The sequence below is a fragment of the Anopheles coluzzii genome, chromosome 3 (genome assembly GCF_943734685.1).
Source record: "Anopheles coluzzii chromosome 3, AcolN3, whole genome shotgun sequence".
Classification (NCBI taxonomy): Eukaryota; Metazoa; Arthropoda; class Insecta; order Diptera; family Culicidae; genus Anopheles; species Anopheles coluzzii.
Window position 1 is genome coordinate 36,200,081 of NC_064671.1, and position 21,049 is coordinate 36,221,129.

The following is a 21,049-nucleotide window of genomic DNA, read 5'->3' on the forward strand; positions in this document are numbered from 1 at the left end:
CTATTATCATTGCAGGACAAAAACGCTTGAAACGCTTTATAGTTTAAGTGTCAATCTTTAAACGTTACCTGACAAACATTTCGCTTGTCTATTATATGCAATTTTGCTGTGAATTTCGCTGCGTCAACCCTCCATTCCACCCAGTCTGTCTGCCTTTCATAACACTCAAATACTTGTTAGTCGCTGCGTCTCCACCGTATTAAATTCAACGATAGCAGACTTTTGCTGTTCCTGGTACGAAACAAAACCACTCAACACACTGCTGTACATGACAGCCGACGGAATAATTAGCGAACTCGTTGAATACAAGGCTGCAAATATTGCGAACCGGGTAGAGCAACGAACACAAAAAAAAGTGTATACCGGTCCATAAAGTGTCTGCTGTAAAGGGGTTCATTACCAAGATGCGGATAGTGCAAAGCACACAAGAAAAAAAAATCACACACATTTACACTCATCTTACATTTCTGAGGCTCGTTTGTTTGCACCTCACTGCGGGGTCTCTCGTTTTTTAATTCCATTTTCCACCAACATTGTGTGTTGCCTCGTTTGCCCAACCGACACCGGAAAACATCTATTTTCCAGCCCGTTCTCACCTTCTAGCACGCACTGACACACTCACACACCAATTCATAACATCTACTTGCTTTCTCTTCATCGTTTCTGCAAACATACTCGTACTCACACACACACAGGACGGCCACAGCCCGAGGTGCGGTGGCTTATCAACGGCGTAATCGTGGACGACCAGTACGAGCAAAACTCCGGTGATGTCATCGAGAACCGGCTGCTCTGGCCGACGATACAGCGGAGCGATCTGAATGCCATCTTCACCTGCCAGACGATGAACACGAAGCTGGTCGAGCCGAAGGAGACGAGCTACGTGCTGGACATGCACCGTAAGTATTCGCCGCTGCGGAACGGGTGATATTTATTGTAAAAATATTTGCACACCCCTCACACGAGGCTTTTCCCTTTTGGGGTGGAAACCATCTCCGGGCTGTTTGCCGGAATTTGAAGCCTTTTGCATAAATGTTCGCTGTGCGCAAAGGAAGGTAGCGCAATGAGCGCTGCCTGTACACGCTGGGCGTGGGAAACATGGCCATCCGTTTGGAGGGATATAAAATTTCATCTCAAAGCCCCTCCAAAGCAGGAATGCATCGTGTCTCCTCTTCCGGTGTTAGTGCTGGCATTTACTTACCTACCGGGCTTACCTTTCTCTCTCCCCCTCAACACACACGCGGACACGCAGTGAAACCCCTGACGATAAAGGTGATCAATCCACCGGCCACGCTCGTGGCGGACAAGCGGTACGAAATCGTCTGCCAGAGTACGGGCTCGCGCCCGAACGCCATCATCACCTGGTACAAGGGCAAGCGGCAGATGAGGCGCACCCGGGACGAGACGGTCGACCACAACACCACCACGTCCACCCTAAGCTTCGCGCCGACGACCGAGGATGACGGCAAAACGCTCACCTGCCGGGCAGAAAACCCGAACGTGAACGGGCTGTTCCTCGAGACGGACTGGAAGATGAATGTTGTCTGTGAGTATGCCGGGCTGGGGGACCGGGGTCGGGAAGAGATGGGAACAACGGTCCTTACCCTGCTGGCCATGCTAATGGATCACTCACGATTTGCCAGATCCGCCGATGGTTACGATCCAGCTGGGACCGACGCTGGTCGTCGACGACATCAAAGAAGGTGACGACGTGTACTTCGAGTGTCACGTACGGGCGAATCCCGACTGGAAGCGGCTGCAGTGGTTCCACAACGTAAGTACCATCACACAACTGCTGCACGCGGGGGGGGGAGGCTGGGGGAAATTGGGATCCTACGGAAAAGGGAGGTTCAGGTGCGCCAGCAAACGTAACCTCTTCTCGATCGATCAATCAGCTGATTGTGTGCCATTAGCATCGCAAGTGGAGGGCCGGATGGGAGGACGATTGCTCCGTCCTACGATGCTCGGAACTTTCGAGCTTTTCAACATGATAAGTAGCACCATTTGGCTAGCATGTGTGTGTGTGTATGTGTGCGTGAGTGACAGAGAACTTGTCTGCGACCGGAACGCCGGTCGATGAGGGTTATTTATCTAGCGCACTGTTGATCGAATTGATGTGGTTCGAAATTAAGAATTTACTGAAAGCCCCAGCGTCGGTTTTGGGGTGGTTTGGTAGATAATTGGTAGATACGGAAGCATTGGATGCTTCTATGTCAGTTGTTACTTTGAAGTATAAACACCAGAGACAAGCATTTAATAAAAACTGTCTCTATTTTATGTCTTATAAATGTGTTTCTAGAAAATAATTAATTAATAATATTGGTCTACTAAGTATATTTTTGCAATTAGAACACAGGTGCAACCAAGCGAAGGGTTTGGATAACTACATCTGTTCATTTTTTTTTACAATTCCTTCGTTAGTTCCAAGAAATCCTCACCATGACACACACAGTGATGTTCACAGTAAATCGAATTAATTGACAAGCGAACCAATTGACAGATAACGCTTCAAGCCCAGCAGCTGATGTTCAAAGTCCACAAATGCTATATACAAGAGCGTAACATTCGAACATACTTCAAACAAGCTTTTCTTGAAGTTTAACAACCACCTCAGTGTGGCTCAGTGTGGCTACAGGTATATTACAGGTGGGCTTAAGGCTATGATATTGTCCGCAATGATGGATGGGAATTGGTATGAAGATTGGCAGGAAGCAAGAAACAGTTGATGAGGACTTTGTACGAAACTTTGTGCAGCCCGACTGTCCCGATATTCAGATGTGTTAAAGAACACTATGGACAAACTAACTGGGAGTAATGTATGGACCTTGGTTTATCTATGGGTGTAGCTTTGTGTTACTATGTGGTCTTGGAGCGTTTCTCTTCGTCTGTCAATCTTCATAGAAATTCACATGCATCATGGCAACGAAAATCCTAACTAGTAGCTTTCCTTTAGTCGACCTTCTCATATTGGACTTACACTAACAATTGTATTGGGCGCCTGCAGGTATGCAATAAGATGTTGTAGCTTTGGGTTTGACAATTATTTATGAGCAAGATCATGAAGCAAGAAGTTTATGATGTTAAATTTTAGGCAAAAAAACATATGTTTGTGTAGTTCTAGAAGCATCTCTAAAGAAGTGAAAACAGTATGTGATTACCCTCTTAGCTCCCTCTGTGAGAAAAATGTTTAAACTACCTCAACACTAATCTACTGCTCGTCGCACTGGTATAACGCAATATCTTTCTATTGACCAAACCTAACCCCTCTATCTCATGTATTACATCGTACAGATCAAATTACATTACACCGCTCGTTTAATCTACTCTCCGTTTCCCACCGAACCAGGACGTCCTGCTGCAGTACAACGGGTCCGCGCGCATCATCCAAAGCGGCCAGAGTCTGGTGCTGCAGAAGGTGACGAAACAATCGGCCGGATATTACGCTTGCAGTGCAATCAACGCCGAAGGCGAAACCGTCAGCGACCAGCAGCACCTGCGAGTGAAGCGTAAGTGTGAAAGTTCAAGACATTTTGCGAGCATCCGTTTCCTGCCACCGCCCGGACGCGGTTTTGTTTCGTTGCGGCAGCAGGAGAGTTAGAAATCTTGACCGAATTATAGCCCCGTTCGTCATCAGTTCACCCTTGCATCGTTCACTTCCTTAATATGGTGCCCGGCGTGCTGGGAAAGCTCGGCCGGAAATTGATAGTTGATGGATTTTTCTCAATCACGAACAGACCAGTTTTCTAGGGGCTTTTGCGGGGTAGTGAAGGTCTTCCCCAATTTCCGAACACCGACCAGGGCACAGGGATACAGCCCTTTAATCGCTACGCATGATGGTCGTTGCTGGCTGACCGATTCCCTTTGGCCCTCCGGTGGCGGAAATTGATAGTTGATAGAAATGAAATTACATTTAATTGCCGGCTTCCCAAACACTTAACCCCGCTGCCCCACCTGACCAGCGGGCCGGAAATTTGCGGTCGACATGGCATGATACCCTTGGGAGGGCTTCGAGGGAGGACGAGAATTTAGCCATATTGGTTCAGATTGTGGGTCAAAAGTGTACGCACAATATACGGCTGCATGATGTTTCCATATGATGCAGTTTGTTTGCGAAGTGATCGGATGGTTTGGATCTATCTGATCGTTACATCTGTACAATTCATATCCTGCCCTAGTTATGCGCCTAAAGGTATGCACTCTGCACAACAAAGCGATTTTATTACGGCCTTAATTGTAACTCAAACAGCTTCGTTAGTCAGAAATAATTAGAATTAAAAAATCTTTACGGAAAAAGCGTCTCCACACGACCATAATGAATATGTTTTGCCATCCTCGCTGTTCTCGGAATGATTCAAGCGCTCTGATTAAAGGGGCACTTCTTACAGAGCAAACAAATTGGCAGTTGCCAGGGTAAAGGATGTCTGCTCTTGTAACAAGACATCATGAATGTTTCATTTAACCTGTTTTTAATGAAAAAGTAAGTGCCAGCGGGCCAACCAGCGTCTCTGCCGGTGACGACTACCACCTAGCTCCGCGTCAAGACAGTCACAAGTAAGAGTTGCACAAAAATAGCTCCCTGATCTTTGGTACCCAAAAGCTAATCCGAATTCTGTGTTTTTCCCGGAAAGCTAATAAACTCCTACGTTCGAGCAAAACGCCAGCAAATGGTGAATATTTCCCCCCCCCCCCTCCCCCCAAAAAGGCAAGTATGGCCACCTCAGCCCACACATTTCAATGCCAGAACGGCAAATTTACCGTACTACTGAATTGAATTACTAATTTCTTTACAAAAACTCTCATTTTCCGGGAAAAGGGAGTGCGAAAGAATCTACTACCCCCATTTAAACCTGACAGTAAGGTGAAAATATGAGCAAAAATCGCTTACCGTTCTGCTTCTTGTTCCCTCGCCGGACATCTTGTTTTCTTGATAAACACTTGCACACACACAAAGCTCAAAAACTCACACACACATCGAAAAAACCGTTGCTCTAATGAGCCACAGCAAGTTCTACGAAAACCGGTACCGGGCACAAAAACATTCAGCCCAGCTCCGGTGCTGGCGGTACGGATAACTAATTCATACGCCTGCCAAAACCCTCCCAGCCACCCATCACCCAACCCTCCCCGACCCCTCCTCCCCAGCTCTCCAACGATAAGCGGTTCGCGGTTCTTCCTCTCAAAAGCAAAGACACCATCTCGTGTTTGGAAATATGATTATACCATACGGTTTGGCGAACCATTTGTACCACTGTGTGTGTGTGTGTTTCTGTGTTGATTGTTTACCACGTCGGTTACGGTTCGAGGCGCACTAACACCATGCCACGAACCAATGCCACACCATGCCCAATTACAACGGTTTGAAAAACGGGCAAACATATAATTTGCGCTGCGGATTTATAATGAAACTAATTATGCATTTGTCCGTGTGAGTATGTGTGTGTGTGTGTGTGTGTGAAAGCAGGAAGTGCAGTAAAGGACGCGTTGTTTGCGGAGTGGCAAGAGGCGCAATGATTGTACTGCCGGATGACCTACGGCTGCCGTATGGCGTCGAGATGGTTTACGGAAAACAAACACCTCAGCGCAGCCCATTTTCCGTTCATTATCCTGCCGCACAGGGTTTGAATGGCTAGCAGAGGACGACTTGGCCACACTCACAGGCCCTTCTACCACCTTCATGCCACCCCATTGAACCGGCAGTAAAGTTTACTTGAGCCGCCCATAGAACGTACGATTAAATTATTTGTCAAGACTGGCGTATCACGATGCTGCGGCAGTGATCGTACCACCACTACCGTTGCTCACTGTTGCCAAACGCGCGCGCTAACCGGAAACCCCCGCTATGACCTGTCCCCGCATTCTCCCCCCCCCCCCCTGGAGGGTACCATGAAAGCTTTCCGCGTTTTGAAAGACCGCGGACACGAGCGTATTAGTTTTTCCGCCGTAAGAATGGGCAAGAACGGATGGTGACAAATGCACCAGAACGGCGGCGCCGTGGCGGCCAGCTAATTTGACCGATGCTGTTTTTCGCTTCCTCCACTCCCTCCCTCCCTCCCTCCCAACCTCTCCCCTGGACCCTTGGACGAGGCCGTCGATGCGCAACAAAGTGCGTAAAATGCAACACACTCTGCCCCGCGTTGCGTTGTGGTGCAGCAGAGTCCAGCGAACCCTCGCGGTGGCCTAATCAAGCGGGCCAGCTTATACGATTTTCATGCACGAACTGTTTTGCTGCTGTAACACCTCTACGAAAAACCGCCGCGAGCGACAAGCTGCGCCACCATGAAGCTAGGGGTCTATGAAAGAGGATCATTTGCCGATGGGAATTTTCGTTGACACCCGTTGTGCGTGTGTAGATTTTGCAGTGTTGTTCCTTACTCCCTTGCACGCGCACATCCATCCCTGCTTCAGCTCCCTTGCCCTTGTCGTCCGCTTGTCTGTCCCGTAATGGACCGCACGAAGCAAACGGTGTGCTGCTGCTGCAATACGTCGAAATTGGTGACACGCGTCCCAAAACTCGCTCGTTGCCCGGACCCGGACAAAAAGTTGGCACCACTCAGCTGCCGATGATGATGATGATGATGATGATGATGATGATGACCGTGAGCTTTTCAATGTACACCGCACGACGCACGGCCCTAATGTGCACCAAGTCCGGTTGCCGGCTGTTAATATGTCGGCGTCCTGTTGTGAGCCTGGCGAGCGGGTGGCCGAGGAAGGCCCTTTTTCACGGCACAATTTCATAGCAACACCACCCATCAGGCTGACACCATTGCACCCGGCGCACACACACACATGTACGAGAGAGAGGGAGAGAGAGAGAGGGAGAGAAAAAAGGCGCAATATATCAGCCATTCACCACAGCTTCGCACCACGATCGATCATTGCAGTCAAATGCAGTGGCCCCATTTCGCACTCGCAGCATCCAGCGGGCAGCATCCATCAAATATGTGTCCAGTCTTTCTTTTTTGTTATTCTGTATGCTGCTGTTGCTGTTGTATACCGTAAGTCCTTAACTACATTTTCAACCCCTCGATCATCCACTACAGAATTGGCAGAATGCATCATAATGCATCCACTAACACACACACGCGCGCGAGCGTTTGCCTTTTTGCGCTTTTGTGGTGCGGTGCTGGGTGCGCAAATATTTGGTGCGTTCGTTTTTGGTGTGCGCTACGCTTCATCAAAATATTATGAATGTTAAGCAGACGGTCAAGTATTGCTACGGTTCATTATTTTTGCCGATCAGCTATTTGCGATCAAAAGTGCGCGTTGAAAAAGTAGCTATATTTTTAGGAATATTTTGCCAGCAACCGGGAAGAGAGTGACCACTTGGGCAATTATTTGAAGTTGCGCAATATATTGAGCACTTGAAAATAGAAGAGCCTTAGGGTCATTTTGAGTTGTTCAATGTATTGAACACTTGAAAATCGATGAGCATTAGGGTTATCGTTCACCATTTTGGTCCGGATCATTCTGCTCAAATGAGTAAAAGATATAATAAAAGTGTATGACCCGTTTTTTCTTGATGAAACTATGTTGGTCATCTTGGGTGTGTGTATGACTCGAACAGTTCCTCTGAGAGTTTTCCGATGCCACCACTTGCTCGTACAAAATATTTTAATATACCTATCAGAGTAATATTATCGTAAAGATACTTCCGTCCTTCTCAAACCTATGTTGGGGAAAGAGGTGGGACTTATCATCATTTGCGTACAAACAAAGTTGCATTTTAAAATGGTTTTGTTTCCTATTTTGCTGTTTGAAATGAGTTATAATATTTTGGTGGATTTCAAAATATTGATTCAAACATGTTTTAACCATCTTTGACTAAATTGTTTATACTGCAGCATAAAAAATGCATCCCATCATGAGCATCCCTAATCGAACCTGGGACGAATCGCCGTTTGTTTACATACAGTAGAACGTCGATTATCTGGGGGCCGATTAACCGGCGGGCGTCTTAACTATTTGCTGTGATATCCTAGTTAGTAAACCGTTTTTTGTGCAGCTAGAGCACCGGTCGGCAAAGTCTGGTCCGCGAGCCAAATGCGGCCCACAGCAACATTACAATCTGGCCCGCGAAAGGTTTTAGAAGTTTTGATAATTTTGGGACACTTTCGTGACTCTTTCTTACGGAAATTGAACTTTATGGTTCGAGAAATGGACTCTACGGCACACTTTTTGGACAGACTCATTCAAAATACAATAAAGTCTTGATTCAATGATTTTTTTTAATAATAACTTTACATGCGTCTTCCACCAGCTAAATTTTGTGGGTCGATGTACATAGTGACAATGTAAAAATGATACATTTATGTAAATCATAAAATTCAAACTAGATTATATTTATCTGCCGAATTTATGTCTACAAAATCTTTAAGAGATAAAATTACATTTATCTTAATTAAGTTAAAATCTTTTTTCTTTAGATTTGATAACCGCACGTAAACGCTTTTCAAAGTCATTGCAAGCACAACTTCGTCGAAGCTTTATGGTTTGAAGCTGAACACTGTTGGAAGCAAAAACTGTCTTTTCCCAAAAGTGTTTTAGCGCAAGGCTTTAAATGGATTTTGATAATGTAAAACAATGACAATTCCTCTTTGGTCGATATAGCTTCTCAAATCAGGTGTTGAATTTTGATATCGTTTGACTGCTTATATATCATGAAGCCGTTAAATGTTGGTATATCAAGACATGCTCCATAAATACGATCGTTTTGCTTGTTCAAGCCTACCACCATAGCAATCAATGTTTTATCCAAAAAAATTATGTTGTGACCTTCATGCGCTTTAAGCAGCAATTGAGATCTGACTACCGTACTACTATTACAATAAGTTTTAATAATAGGAATTCATGGTTCATCTTTTACCTTGCTTGAATGACATTATTACTTAATAAAAACAATATCACCAATCGTATTGCTTCGTATCATTATCCAATTATTTGGTTTGAAATCTTTTATTATGTAATAATTTGAGTGCTAAATTAACTGGCCCGCTGCTCTTAATCATTTAAACAATTTAGCCCTTTACCTCAAAAGTTTGCCGACCGCTGAGCTAGACATATTTTCGAACTACATGTTTGTTCCGAAACAGTTGTTGATTGAAATAATATTCTACTTATGGTTAATCGATTAATACAAAGTGAATTATTAATAAAACTAGTAAATTTTACATTTTTTACATGAATTTCTTGGCCATTAACAGTGGAAATCAATTAACCGGCAACTGTTGCCGTTCTACTGTATTTTTCAGGCTGAAATAATCTAGACCAGCGATGTCAAACTCATTTGACCCCGCTGTCCAAAATTCCGCTGCAAATAGTAGCACGGGCCACTATAATTTGATACAAAAATCATCACCATTAGAAGATCTTTTCATTTCATTTTGGGATGATAGTAACGTAACAAAAGTTAATTCTTTGACGTAAAAAAAGTTTATAAAAAGCTTTGGTAGATTATTTTCGATTGGTCATAGGCATGATATTTCATGATCATGGGGGGGTCTAATATTATACAAAATTTGCAAAGTTTCATGGAAACTAACCTAGAACTTTACAGTTCTAATACAGAGAAGTAAATTTTGCAAAGTAAAGTTGATGTTGGTATCATTTTGACTATCAATACTTTTGTACTGAAATTAAAGTAGCGAACTCCTACTTGTGATGCTGTCCAAAGTCCATAAATTACAAAAGGACGTTCAGTCCAGTTCAGATCTTCATTTTCAAGTCACATTTTCAAAAAAGTGTGTTTTTAATTCCTGTTGGCTGAGTGATTTTGTTACTTTGCACAAGTCTTTTTCTTATAGTAATTGCTTAATTGGTCACCAAGTACCTTGAATGATGGCTTAACAAAAAAAAAATGTAATGTTCTTTAAATGCAAACATATGAGTAAGACATTCACGATTTTGAATGAAGTTGAAAATAAATCGTGAGGGGGGAGGGGGTTTAACATAGTTTACATTGGGCCTGATCGCCAACGAAAGTCGATAAAATTTATCCGATCGGTTAATATGCTCGAATCCACCGGTGGAATTTATTTTCCACCGGTGGATAATTTCTATACTGGTGGATAACTCTTTCCGATTCGAGTAGCCATTGGTTTTGCCTATCTGTCAATCACACTTTTGTTTACATTTAGAGGTGTTGTTTTGTGGAATGAATAAAATAGTAAATTTTGCTTATTTACGGACCATCTAGTGAAGAATCCACACCAGAAGTGGCCTTAGACAGTACCGACTGTAGGCCTGTTCAAACGATTCGGTTAAAGTGTAAAACGGGTTGTTGGCTGAACAAGTCTAAATGAAACAAAATCGTATGAACTGGAGGACGAGGTTTGAATCCTTTCTGAACTAGCCGCCTTCGCTGACCCTTGTCCTGTGCCATGTACCATGTGCGCCCATCAACTGCAGCCACCATGAACGTTGATTCCGTGAACTTCCGTATTTTACGCTCTCGTGCAAAAATATTTTGAAACAACGCGGTACAATTATTCCGTGCAATAAGGAGTGTCTGAAACTGCTCACAGTTTCTCGCCCTCGCCATTCCATTATCCTGGCCTTAATGACTCCAAGTCATCTGGCCACTTAAATTTAAACCTACTACGCCCCCTCGGCAATGGCGGATTTAACGGTAAGCGGACTGAGTGGCCGCGGGAGGCCCCGCGGATATCAAGTCCAGCATATATGGTGTGTACAGTAGTCTCATCCCTGGCCTCCGTGAACGATAGAGGCTCCACGGACGAAGGGACTCAAAAACTACAGGGCGCCCATATATGGGGGATCCCGACCAACACCCTCACTCCCCCAAGAAAAAATTAAAGTGTATTAGATTCAAAGCCAAATGAAGAAATCCACCCCCCCCCCCCCCCCCCCTCACCCTGCTTAACACCTGGGTCGTTTGTTTACATGCGTTTAACAAGGCCTATCTTTGTTCATTAAGGCCTAAAATTGTAATCTATGCGATTCAGTAGAGATAATATTCAAGTTTACATGTTCGTTTAAATGGATGAACAAAAAATTCATTGGGTGACGCGTTTGTCACAAAGCGTGGAACTTAGCGATGTGAGAGTCAATCCGAACATTCCCGGGCTGTATCCATAAACGACCCCGAGTTTTTGGGATAGTGCGGAAGGTACAAGTAAGCACAACACCTTCGACAACGCAAACGATTCCGACCGGAACTCGCCGCTCCAACGGATATGAGTTGCTTATACTTTCTTGTACCTAGTGATCCTACTGGTCTTCTCAATCTCGTTGCATTTAACGTTTCGGAACCGATTCTAACATGTCATAAGGCCATAACGTAAGGTTGGATAAATATAAAAGATTTGCAGAAAAGGATTTTTTTTGTTGGTTTTTCATTTCTTAGCTTGAACCATAAAAATTAGATACCTGTTATAAACCTAAATTTATGTGTTTTGTTTTTTATAAAAAAAAGGTAAATTTATATTTTCTAAAAAAGAATATTTTAGCTAAATTGAGTGACAAAACATCTCAAATACCTCAAACAGCGATAAAACATCCTTTTTTGCAAGCTGTTACACATGGTTTTTAATATTATTTAGTTTTCCACTGTTATATCAACTGGGGTGGAGCAGTAGATATGGCTAACCGACTGAAATGGTTTTTTTATATGAAGTTTTCAACTGCATTTCCCACTGCTCGACTTTTTAACCACGTTGTTATGGCGCCCATCACCATTCCACTCCACTGCCAAACCGATCGGTTAGCGAAGATTCTGATTGAGAAAACGCAATTGGATAACATTGGAATTTTGCTAACCGATCGACTAAATTATCCACTCCGTTATCGACTTTTGTTCCCGATCAGACCCATTGGCTGGTATTATTGAATCCGTTCGTAGCGGGAACGTACGGCGCTCACATGAAATTCTAGGGATGGCAACACATTTCTTGTGCCCGCTCCTACAACGCCGCGTTGAATAACTGTAGCAACCATCTAGTGCGTTAAGAAAATGAGTGTCAGGACGTACGCCACCGCTACGATTGGATTCTATAATACCAGCCAATGACTTTTCAAATCATTTTACTAAAATTGTGCAGAATTAAAAGTTCAGTTTCATAAAAATAACTATGGGGGCCTTCACGATTCTAGTTAGTTTTTTGTATGGAGTTTGACAGTTGGAGGCTGAAATCATGTAAACACTTCATACAGAACCACACAAAAAACTAGCCTGCAATTTTCAGTCTAGATTATTCTAGCCACAAAGCTAGAATTAGAATCGAGTACCTGCTCAAAAACACGGTGTTGTTTACATTTATCGCAAGGTGCATTGAAGAGATCAGGTGATGCAATATAGAATAAAGTGTATGTAGTCCAGGTGGTCTCATAGCATTTTTTTATAACCTATTTTGAGCATCACATTATATACATTACATCAATTTTTGACAGAACGAGTGAAAACTTTTGCTCCAACGAGCTTTCAGGATGCTTGACGATTACTCAAAACACTCTTAAATCTTCATTCAGAAGCAGAAGCGATAAAAATCAGTCTTCTAAATTCATACACCTTGGGATAAGCCCACCTGTATATTATACTCACATAGATAGCTGCTCAAAAACTGCTATACAATACGAACAGCTGACAGGCTGAAATTTCAGCCTACGAACTTCAAACGGAAAGGGCCCCTATGCTTGATTTTCCTTCAATAACTACAACAGTTTGCAATTCTTATATCAGTGCAATTCTTATCTTTTTTATGCATACATGCATAGAGAGAAAGTAAAAAAAAAACTGACAAGGTTTATAACGATGCATGGTTTGACAATTCATATAGAAAACTGATCTCTTCATATTTCAGGAGTTGAAAATCTCTTCATATTTCAGGAGTCCAGAATTGACTGACATGTACTATAGAAGCAGAAATGCTCTATAAATAAATGTAGGCTCAAGCGGTAGCGTACCAAACCAAAATAGCTCGCTGGCCACATTTGGCCCACGGGCCATCAGTTTGACATCTCTGATGTAGAATGAAAATCTGAGGCTAATTTTACATGCTATTTTGTGACAGAGTATTGACATGATTCAAGCCACCAAGAGTCAAACTCCATATACAACAGGCTCTCAATACATAAGCTCTTATTATTTGAGATTCTTATTTTTAACATCTAATACAGCGGGAACATAAAGTACTGGAATTCGAATTTCCCAATTTTATACGTTATACCTCTCCAATAGTGTACTTTTCAAGATTAGCTAGCGTAAATTAGCGCAAATGATTTAGCTCCACGTACAAAGGCACTAATAATTAAGAGCATTTGCCAACAACAAAAAAAGTGCACACAATTATCAACACAATCCGATTACTGCCATACATTTACATCGTTGAGCGCTACCAGCGTTCAAACGGTCGGCATTTTATCCTCAAATTTCAAAGAGCTCACTTCAAACGGCAGCTTGCTGTGTACACGTGGGTTAAAAATGCTCTACCTCAAATGTCCAAGCTCAACTTTGATAACAAAATTACGTTACACCATGAACAATGGGCGCTCTTTCTAATTCAGCCAATGAAATGAAACATGAAACATAATTCCCGGCACGGACCACCACCACCACCAACCGGGGGTATAAGCCGTGGTGCCGGGTGGTACCGTGGCAATATATGCAAATTATACATCCCGGGCAACGATTTATTCTATCAAAAGTGATGAAGTGACCACCACCTGCATAGGCTAATGCCCACGAACCGTATGCACACGATCCCGGCCGTGTATGAGGCGTTTGGCAGGGTAGGGTGAAAAAATACTACACTCCCTATCCTCAACATACACACACACACACCCCTAGAGGACGGTCCCATACCAGCACCCCCTTGCACAATCGTTTCGATTAATTATATTTAGCATATTATTGAAATATGCGCCATCGCCATCGGTTTCGGGGCACGGGAAAACGCTCGACATCTTCTCCCCGCCGCAACGCGTAATCAGATTATTGCTAAATGCGCTTTTGCAATATTGTCATTTATGGTTTGGCGCACATTTAGAAGGCTTACGTGACCGAATCCGGGCCGCACTGTTGCGTGTTTGCTGCTGCTGCTGCTGCTGCGCACACACACACAGGCCGGGGCTGGTACCGATACCTTCCGCTAAACAGTTAAAAATGAAACAAAATAATTGCCACCCACCGGGTCCGGGTGGGCCACGCTGGTACAGTGGAAGCGTTATTAGAATGGCAAATGCACACGGAAACACACACTTCTACGCTCTCCCCTTTCCACAGGAAACCGACCCGACCATGAAAACCAAATTTTCATTCCGATAAACGGCTTTTCGCAAACCCGATATATTGGCTTACAAATGAAACGAACAATCGCATCGCGTTTGGTGTACATCCGTGCCGTTGCAGCTCTTCTTCCAACTCGCGTTTTTTTTTTTGCATTATCCTGAACGTTCAAATGCCTACAGACGCGACACGCAACTCTGGCTGGTACACCTGCGTGCAGTGCAACACCACCGGTGGGAGTGTATGGCGAGTACATTTAACCGGAAGCCTAACCAATCACCTCGCCAAACGGGAACTAATTCCGCGATTAGTTGGCCACACATGAAACAGGCCCCATCCGGGTGTGTGTGTGTGACATCCCCCGGGAGGGAAAATAAAAACAATTGCAATGCGGTCTCGGCGATGATGAAACACGTTCTGTATGTCAATGTCTGTATAGAAAGAGAGCAGCTATTATTTTACACTGACAGTCACAGTACGAGCATTCTGCTTCAAAGAGTGGTTATTGCACAAGAGTGTGTGTCTAAATTATATGCGTCAAGGAATTGGGAAAATGTATTTAATTTCATTGTGAATTCATTTTATTTCATTTTCAGAACAATTTCATTGTCATTTAGTTTTTTAATTGAATTTAGAATGCAACAGGATGCGAGCATAGCGTTATCCGCCTAGAAGTATGCAATATGGCTAACTTAACTAACTTACGGCGGTTTAATTATGATGGTGGTAGACATGCTGCAAGCCAGTCTCGTGGTACAGTCGCCAACTCGTACGACTTAACAACATGCCCGTCATGGGTTCAAGCCCCAAATAGACCGTGCCGCCATACGTAGGACGGATTATCCTGCTATGGGGGGGAAATAATACAGTTTGTTATTGGTCTGCTCCCATATTTTTTTGGGCTCGTCTCACAAGTTATTCATCCTATCCCATAGATTTTTGGTTCGCTCCCATAATTTATTGGTGTCGTCCGATTGGATATCAATACAATTGAACCTAAAAATTCTGGGAATCGGCCAAAAATTGGTGCGAAGGCTCCAAAAAAATATAGGAATAAACCAAAAATTGATGGAAACCTACCAATAAATCGTGGGAAACCCTGTAAGTCACTGAAAGCCAAGCCCCCACAAGTGGTACAGGCAAGCAGGCCTTGACCGACAACGGTTGTTGAGCCAACAGAAGAAGACAAGTTGCATACTGTCAGGCGTATACAAAATCTGAAGTAACGTTTTCATAACAGCAGTGGTTGTTTCAACACTTTTTGCAGCATTTTCCCTTTCTATACCTTTTACTGCCACTGCCCTTGATACTGCACCCACTAATTTCCAATTTTTATAAACAACTTGATCGTTTGATGACTTCTATCTGTCAAACGTGACCATTAGAGGATTGATAGGAGTATTTTGATTCTTCGAACGCGCCCCACACGTAATTTGGGAGTCATAAGTTGGCAAAGCCGTTTTCGCAATATTATGTAACGAATTGCTGATCGGAATTCACAACTCGCCATGCAATTCACATTGATTTGCGAGGGCGCGCGAGGAGCCGCACGTCATACAAGTTCACAGCTCCAGCGGCCTCGCATTTAATAGCTTGCGAGCCTAGGCAGTTTTATCGCCCCTAGTTTAAGCAGTTATGATTATAGCTCCCAGAGAGCAGGTATGACAGGTATGTGCGATTTGTAGCATACTAACCGCTAGAGGTGGGCATTCCGGTTCTTTTAAGAGAACGTGAGTTAGCCGAATCGTTCATTGCTGTGAACGTGACCGTGATTTCAGTTCTTTCGTTCTTTTGCAAATAGCAATACCTGTAAAGTCTGTAAATCGAAACTCCATTCGAAAATCGGTAGAGCTACAGATTAATCCGTTGGTCTGATCGCATTAAAAGTAAACCAATTTTGACAATGATAGATCGCTAGAAACTAATTCACACAAACAGTCTAAAATCGACCATTTCTTGTTTTTTTTTTCTCTAAATTTGTGAATGTTGGAACAATTTAATTTGCAAAAATCCACAAAAATTGAAATAGTGATCTTTTTGACGCATAGCACCACAAAAAAAATGAATGAAACACAAATATTGTTTTAAAGATTTCGAGCAGATGATACTAACCGCAACCCTCGCAATTAGTAACGGGAACTCTCAGCATATTTTCTTTAGGCAATAACTCTGCAGCGTAAGCTCCAGATGAATTTTAAAGGAAGTTTTTCCACAGCAACTTTTAGTTTCAACAGAAGGTTTATCCTCCAAAAAAAGTCAAAATTCTCGCCTGGTTGAAAACCGCTGCCAAACTGTAATGGGCTGCAAATTACCTTACATATTGATGATTGTAAATGCGTCGCAAAAAAAACACCGTCATTACCTTTGATTGGTCTCTTGATTGGTTTGACTATCACACTATAAACTAATAGCAAATTATTCTCTTCACAAATATTTAACATTTCGCCGAAACACCACTTTCCTATAAAGCGTAACAGCTACATAATTCAGTTTCGGTACGTTTTATCTATAGTTGTTTTATTTTGTTTCAGTTTTTTTGTCGCTTGCTGTTTCTGCTGTTTCTGCTCCTGTTTGGTGGTTTCCACACACCAATTTTCTGTTCCATCCATTCTATAATAGGCTTCACATTCGATCGAATATAATTACAACATCCTGTTCCACATAAAATGTAGGTGAAACGTTTCTGTTCCTCTTTTTTCAAATTCATTGTGGTTCATAACTGACCCGCACTGGTAAACCGCTGAAAGGTACAGGAGTCAGACGTCAACGGCGGCACCTTTCTCGGGGACTTTAAGCTCAACCGATGCACTTTGATGATGATGTGTGCACTTTACAGTAGTGTTGAAAATACATACACACACATGTGTGTGTGTATGTGTGTGTGCGTGAAACAGGAGCCGTGGTTTCGCCACGTGTGCAGCACGAAGGGCACGTGTTGATGAAAGTAATTAACGGTCGCTCTTTTCCCCTTCTATTGCTGCTGCTGCTGCTGCACTCTCATTACAGACGTTCCCGTCTGCGCTACGGAGCGGCACGGTGGAAATGCACCCGGTGGTAACGGTACCGACCCGTCCGGCAGCAACCGGAATGCCATACTAATTGGCGCGTCCCGGAACGAGAATGTGGAAATTCCGTGCCACATATTCGCCGACCCGCCGGCCAGGTAAGTGTATTTTATTGCGCTGCTTTACCTTTTTGCTTTTGGTCTTTTTACGTCACACTACTCGCTCAAGACGACCTGGCATGGCACAGGTGCGGTTGTGGGAAAACAGGGAGAGCAAAGCAGGTCAGTCGTGCCAAGTAGAAGAGATTTTAAAGCATAAATAAAACTCCCACACAGGATGGATTCTTTTGACTGCGTTTTTTTTTTCGTTATGAGAGTAAGGGAAGGGAGTCTTAGCATGGTCTGACCTCAAGCCAGCCAAACACACACATTCAGTGCACAACGTACGGAAACGCCTTGAGAGAATGCAACACCGCCAATGGTGTACGTATGGCCGCTTACAGTCAGTTGCAACGAAAAAGGGAAGGATTTCGTTCCCTCCCAATCCACCTGTGTCCGCCCAGATTCCTCGAGGTAAATCAACACAACCCCTACGAAACAGTGTGTGTGAATAGCTCGTACGGTCGAGCTTTAACCCACAATCGTTCTGCAGGGCGAAGACCTGTACGTTGTTAAGCCTACCACACCACACCGCTGCTACTGCTGCCCGTAAAGGAATGATTGAGGAAATGATTTAATTGCGTTACCCCTCTTATCTTGAGCATTGTGTTTATGCGCTTCGCAACGCACACGTTCGGATGGAAAAGTAATCACTTAGGTGGGAGCCGTTTTATTATTTACGGCATGGCAAAGTACAATGTGGCGGCTGCATTGCCGTTCCGGTAATTGATTAAAGTGTTGTGCGGAATGATGTGTGCGCTATAGGGGAACAAAACATTAACCTATTAATTAGCATTAGCAAATGTTGCATTAGAAACAAAGCATTCTTTGCAGCAGGGCTGGGATTGCCTACCTTTAGGCGCTTTTCGGTTGTACTTTCCATAGCAACCGTGCGCTGTAAGCTTCGTGCGTCCTGCACGCTTAACAATCGACCATCTGCATCATCATCCAAAACACGGTCGGCAAAATACACACACACAATCTATTAGCACAAGCGCCCAACTACTGCTGTGTAATCGCCGCAAACAATAGTATGCCTGTGCCTCTCCCGACATCTCCCTTGCGTTCGTCTACTTTAACAGCAGGCAGTCGGTATTTAACTCTCGGCACTACCATGGACCATTAGCCAGCCTTCAGTCAAAGGCACACATGATAACAGCAGCGCACAAAACACAAACAAGCATCATAATCAACCAACCGAATCATTATGAGCGCTGAAAATACACACAAGGCGCTCTCACACGTGGAAAACGAGCTGGAAAATATGTGTGTGTGTGTGTGTTTTTTGCCATTTGATTTGAGTTCCACTTTCCAAAAGCAAAACTTGCTCCTGTTGCAAAACTTGCTGCTCACTAAGCTGCCATGTGTGGGATGTACAAAACATAAAGAAGAAGAAGAAGAAGAAGAAGAAGAAGAAGAAGACACAAACCACTGTCCCTGGATGTACTTTAAAAAAAACCTGTGTTTATTACAAGCAACAGCAAGTGCAGCGGAAAAAAACGAAGCTTGGGAGTAAGAACAACAAACAAAAAAGCAACAGGAGACAGCAAAATAATCAGCAACAGCAACAAAACAAATACCCACACATTCCGTAAAGCTCCTGAACAGATCGGGTAAAGTATTTTACAGAGAAACACACACACACACACACACACACACACACACACACACATGTACGAAACTACAAAAACCCAACCCACACCCGTTCCGATGAGTTCCACAACCTCAAGCACACGGCCCGACATGTTCCGAGCTACAGAGCTTTGGCGTGTGTGTGTGGTGGAATTTGGTGCAGCTTGAAGGTACTCCAAACAGCGCGTAAGCGAGACAGAGCGAATGGAACGCGCGCGCCAAAAGTTTTGGACCATTTTTGCTGCCACAACAACTTCAGATCCCCCGACCCCGATGGTTTCGTGTGGGAACCGCAGCAGCAGCAGCGTTCGGTGCAAGGATCCGGTGCATGTTTACTTATTAAAAAGTTGCCACATTACCGAACCCAACACACACACCAAACGCGATACCGCCATAGGGTTGATGAAGCGCGGAGCGCGGGATGATAATTTTGTTTACAATGGTCTCGTTATTTTATTAACATCTATTTTGTTTTACCTCTTTGTTTCTTTTTCTGTTGGTGTTTTTTTTTCTTCTTCTTGCCCGTTGTTATCTGGTCCCATTCCTGCCCGAACAAGGTAAACACGGCTACGAGCCGCAGCCGGGCAAACCGCGGACTGGAATGTTTTGCGCGCCGTACCTGTTGTGCCACGGCCTGTTGTGTTGTTCTTCCAAGAACTATTTAATTATTGACCAACCACAATCAGGTGTGGTGGGGTTTGCTCCAAGACGAAACGTCTGGCTGGGTCATATATACCCCCGTTTGGGGAGGGAGGGAGTGAAGATGACACCAACCAGGCTTCGAAAGGCTAGAGAACGTTCCTACCCTTTTTTTTTTTTTGTTTTACTCCAATTTCGTCCTTGAAGAGGGTTGCAAGTGTCTACGGATCCTTCTACGAATGGAATTGGAGGTATGAGACTTTACTTGAGAGGACTTAAAAGCCTTTTCCCAAAAACTGTGGAGCATTTGATTGCATTTGATACTTGGAAGAAAGTTCGCCTTGTCAAGGTGTGCAAGGACACAACTTTCTCCTCCGCTGTGAACAACCAAACAACCCAATAATTCCCTTTTCACATGCATCACCGATAACTCCCCCCCCCCCCTTCCCCCCGCCCATCAAAACACCTCTCTGATTGTCAACTCTCCATCCTATTATCGATCTTTATTCACAGGTCGTTTCACTGGCGGTTCAACAATTCCGCTGAAATACTGCCCGTCGATGCACATCGCTACACCAGCCAGGGCAACATTAGCATACTGAACTACGCACCGGTGACGGATCAGGTAAGTCAGGCAGGCTGGTAAACCAGTGGGCAAGTGGGCAGTGGCTGCTGTGCTGCACCGTTCGCCCACCGCCGCACCGAGCGTCCAGCGGTGCCAAATGTGGCGATTAATGTTGCACACTGAGTGAGCACCGGTGTGTCGCAAGTGTATCGGCACCACATTCGCCAATAACACACTCACGATGGAAAGTGGGTTACCGTAGGGCGGCGGCGTGATTCTCGCCCGGGCGGGCGTGATTGGATCGATTTCGGTTAACCTTAAAGGTTGCGCCATCCCAAATTGAGGGTTGCTGTCCGTGTGGGTTTGATTTTATTTGCACATTTTAAGTAGCTTGTTTTGTCCAGATGTGTGTGTGTGGGTGAGAGTGAGTGCTATGAATAAAAAGGTCTGCATGAATGATTTATTGTTCGCTGACAAAATGCAGGACATATTTTTATTTGCTTTCTAATCGTCTCGATATAAGCAAATCGATCGGTTCTAATTGCTTTTAAATGTTAAATTTTAAATTTTAAATTGTGATCTTTTTGTTAAAGTTAAGAGAAAATTAAAAAACCCCTTTTTATAATAGGGACTCTTAAAGTTTTACGTTAGAAAACTTCAGCGTCATTGGTTATGGTTAGCAACATTTAGTGCCATTGTAACCATTTCGTACAAACATTCATGTTTTGAGCAAGAGAAAATCATAAATTATTTGAAGAGTGCAAAAAGCTATTGGAAATTAGCTTCAGAAGAGGTAAATAGTTTCATT

At 43.8% G+C, this 21,049-nt stretch overlaps 1 protein-coding gene across 3 annotated transcripts in view; it reads left to right on the forward strand.

The window, feature by feature from the left end:
• Window positions 1-21,049, forward strand: part of LOC120954772 (nephrin-like) — an 85,570-nt gene that overhangs the window by 53,913 nt on the left and 10,608 nt on the right. For all 3 annotated transcript variants that reach the window (XM_049609390.1, XM_049609388.1, XM_049609389.1), the window contains exons 8-13: window positions 696-899; window positions 1,253-1,546; window positions 1,644-1,774; window positions 3,347-3,506; window positions 17,249-17,405; window positions 20,190-20,301. In XM_049609390.1, the coding sequence (XP_049465347.1) occupies window positions 696-899; window positions 1,253-1,546; window positions 1,644-1,774; window positions 3,347-3,506; window positions 17,249-17,405; window positions 20,190-20,301 (1,058 nt within the window). The remainder of the gene's footprint in view (window positions 1-695; window positions 900-1,252; window positions 1,547-1,643; window positions 1,775-3,346; window positions 3,507-17,248; window positions 17,406-20,189; window positions 20,302-21,049) is intronic.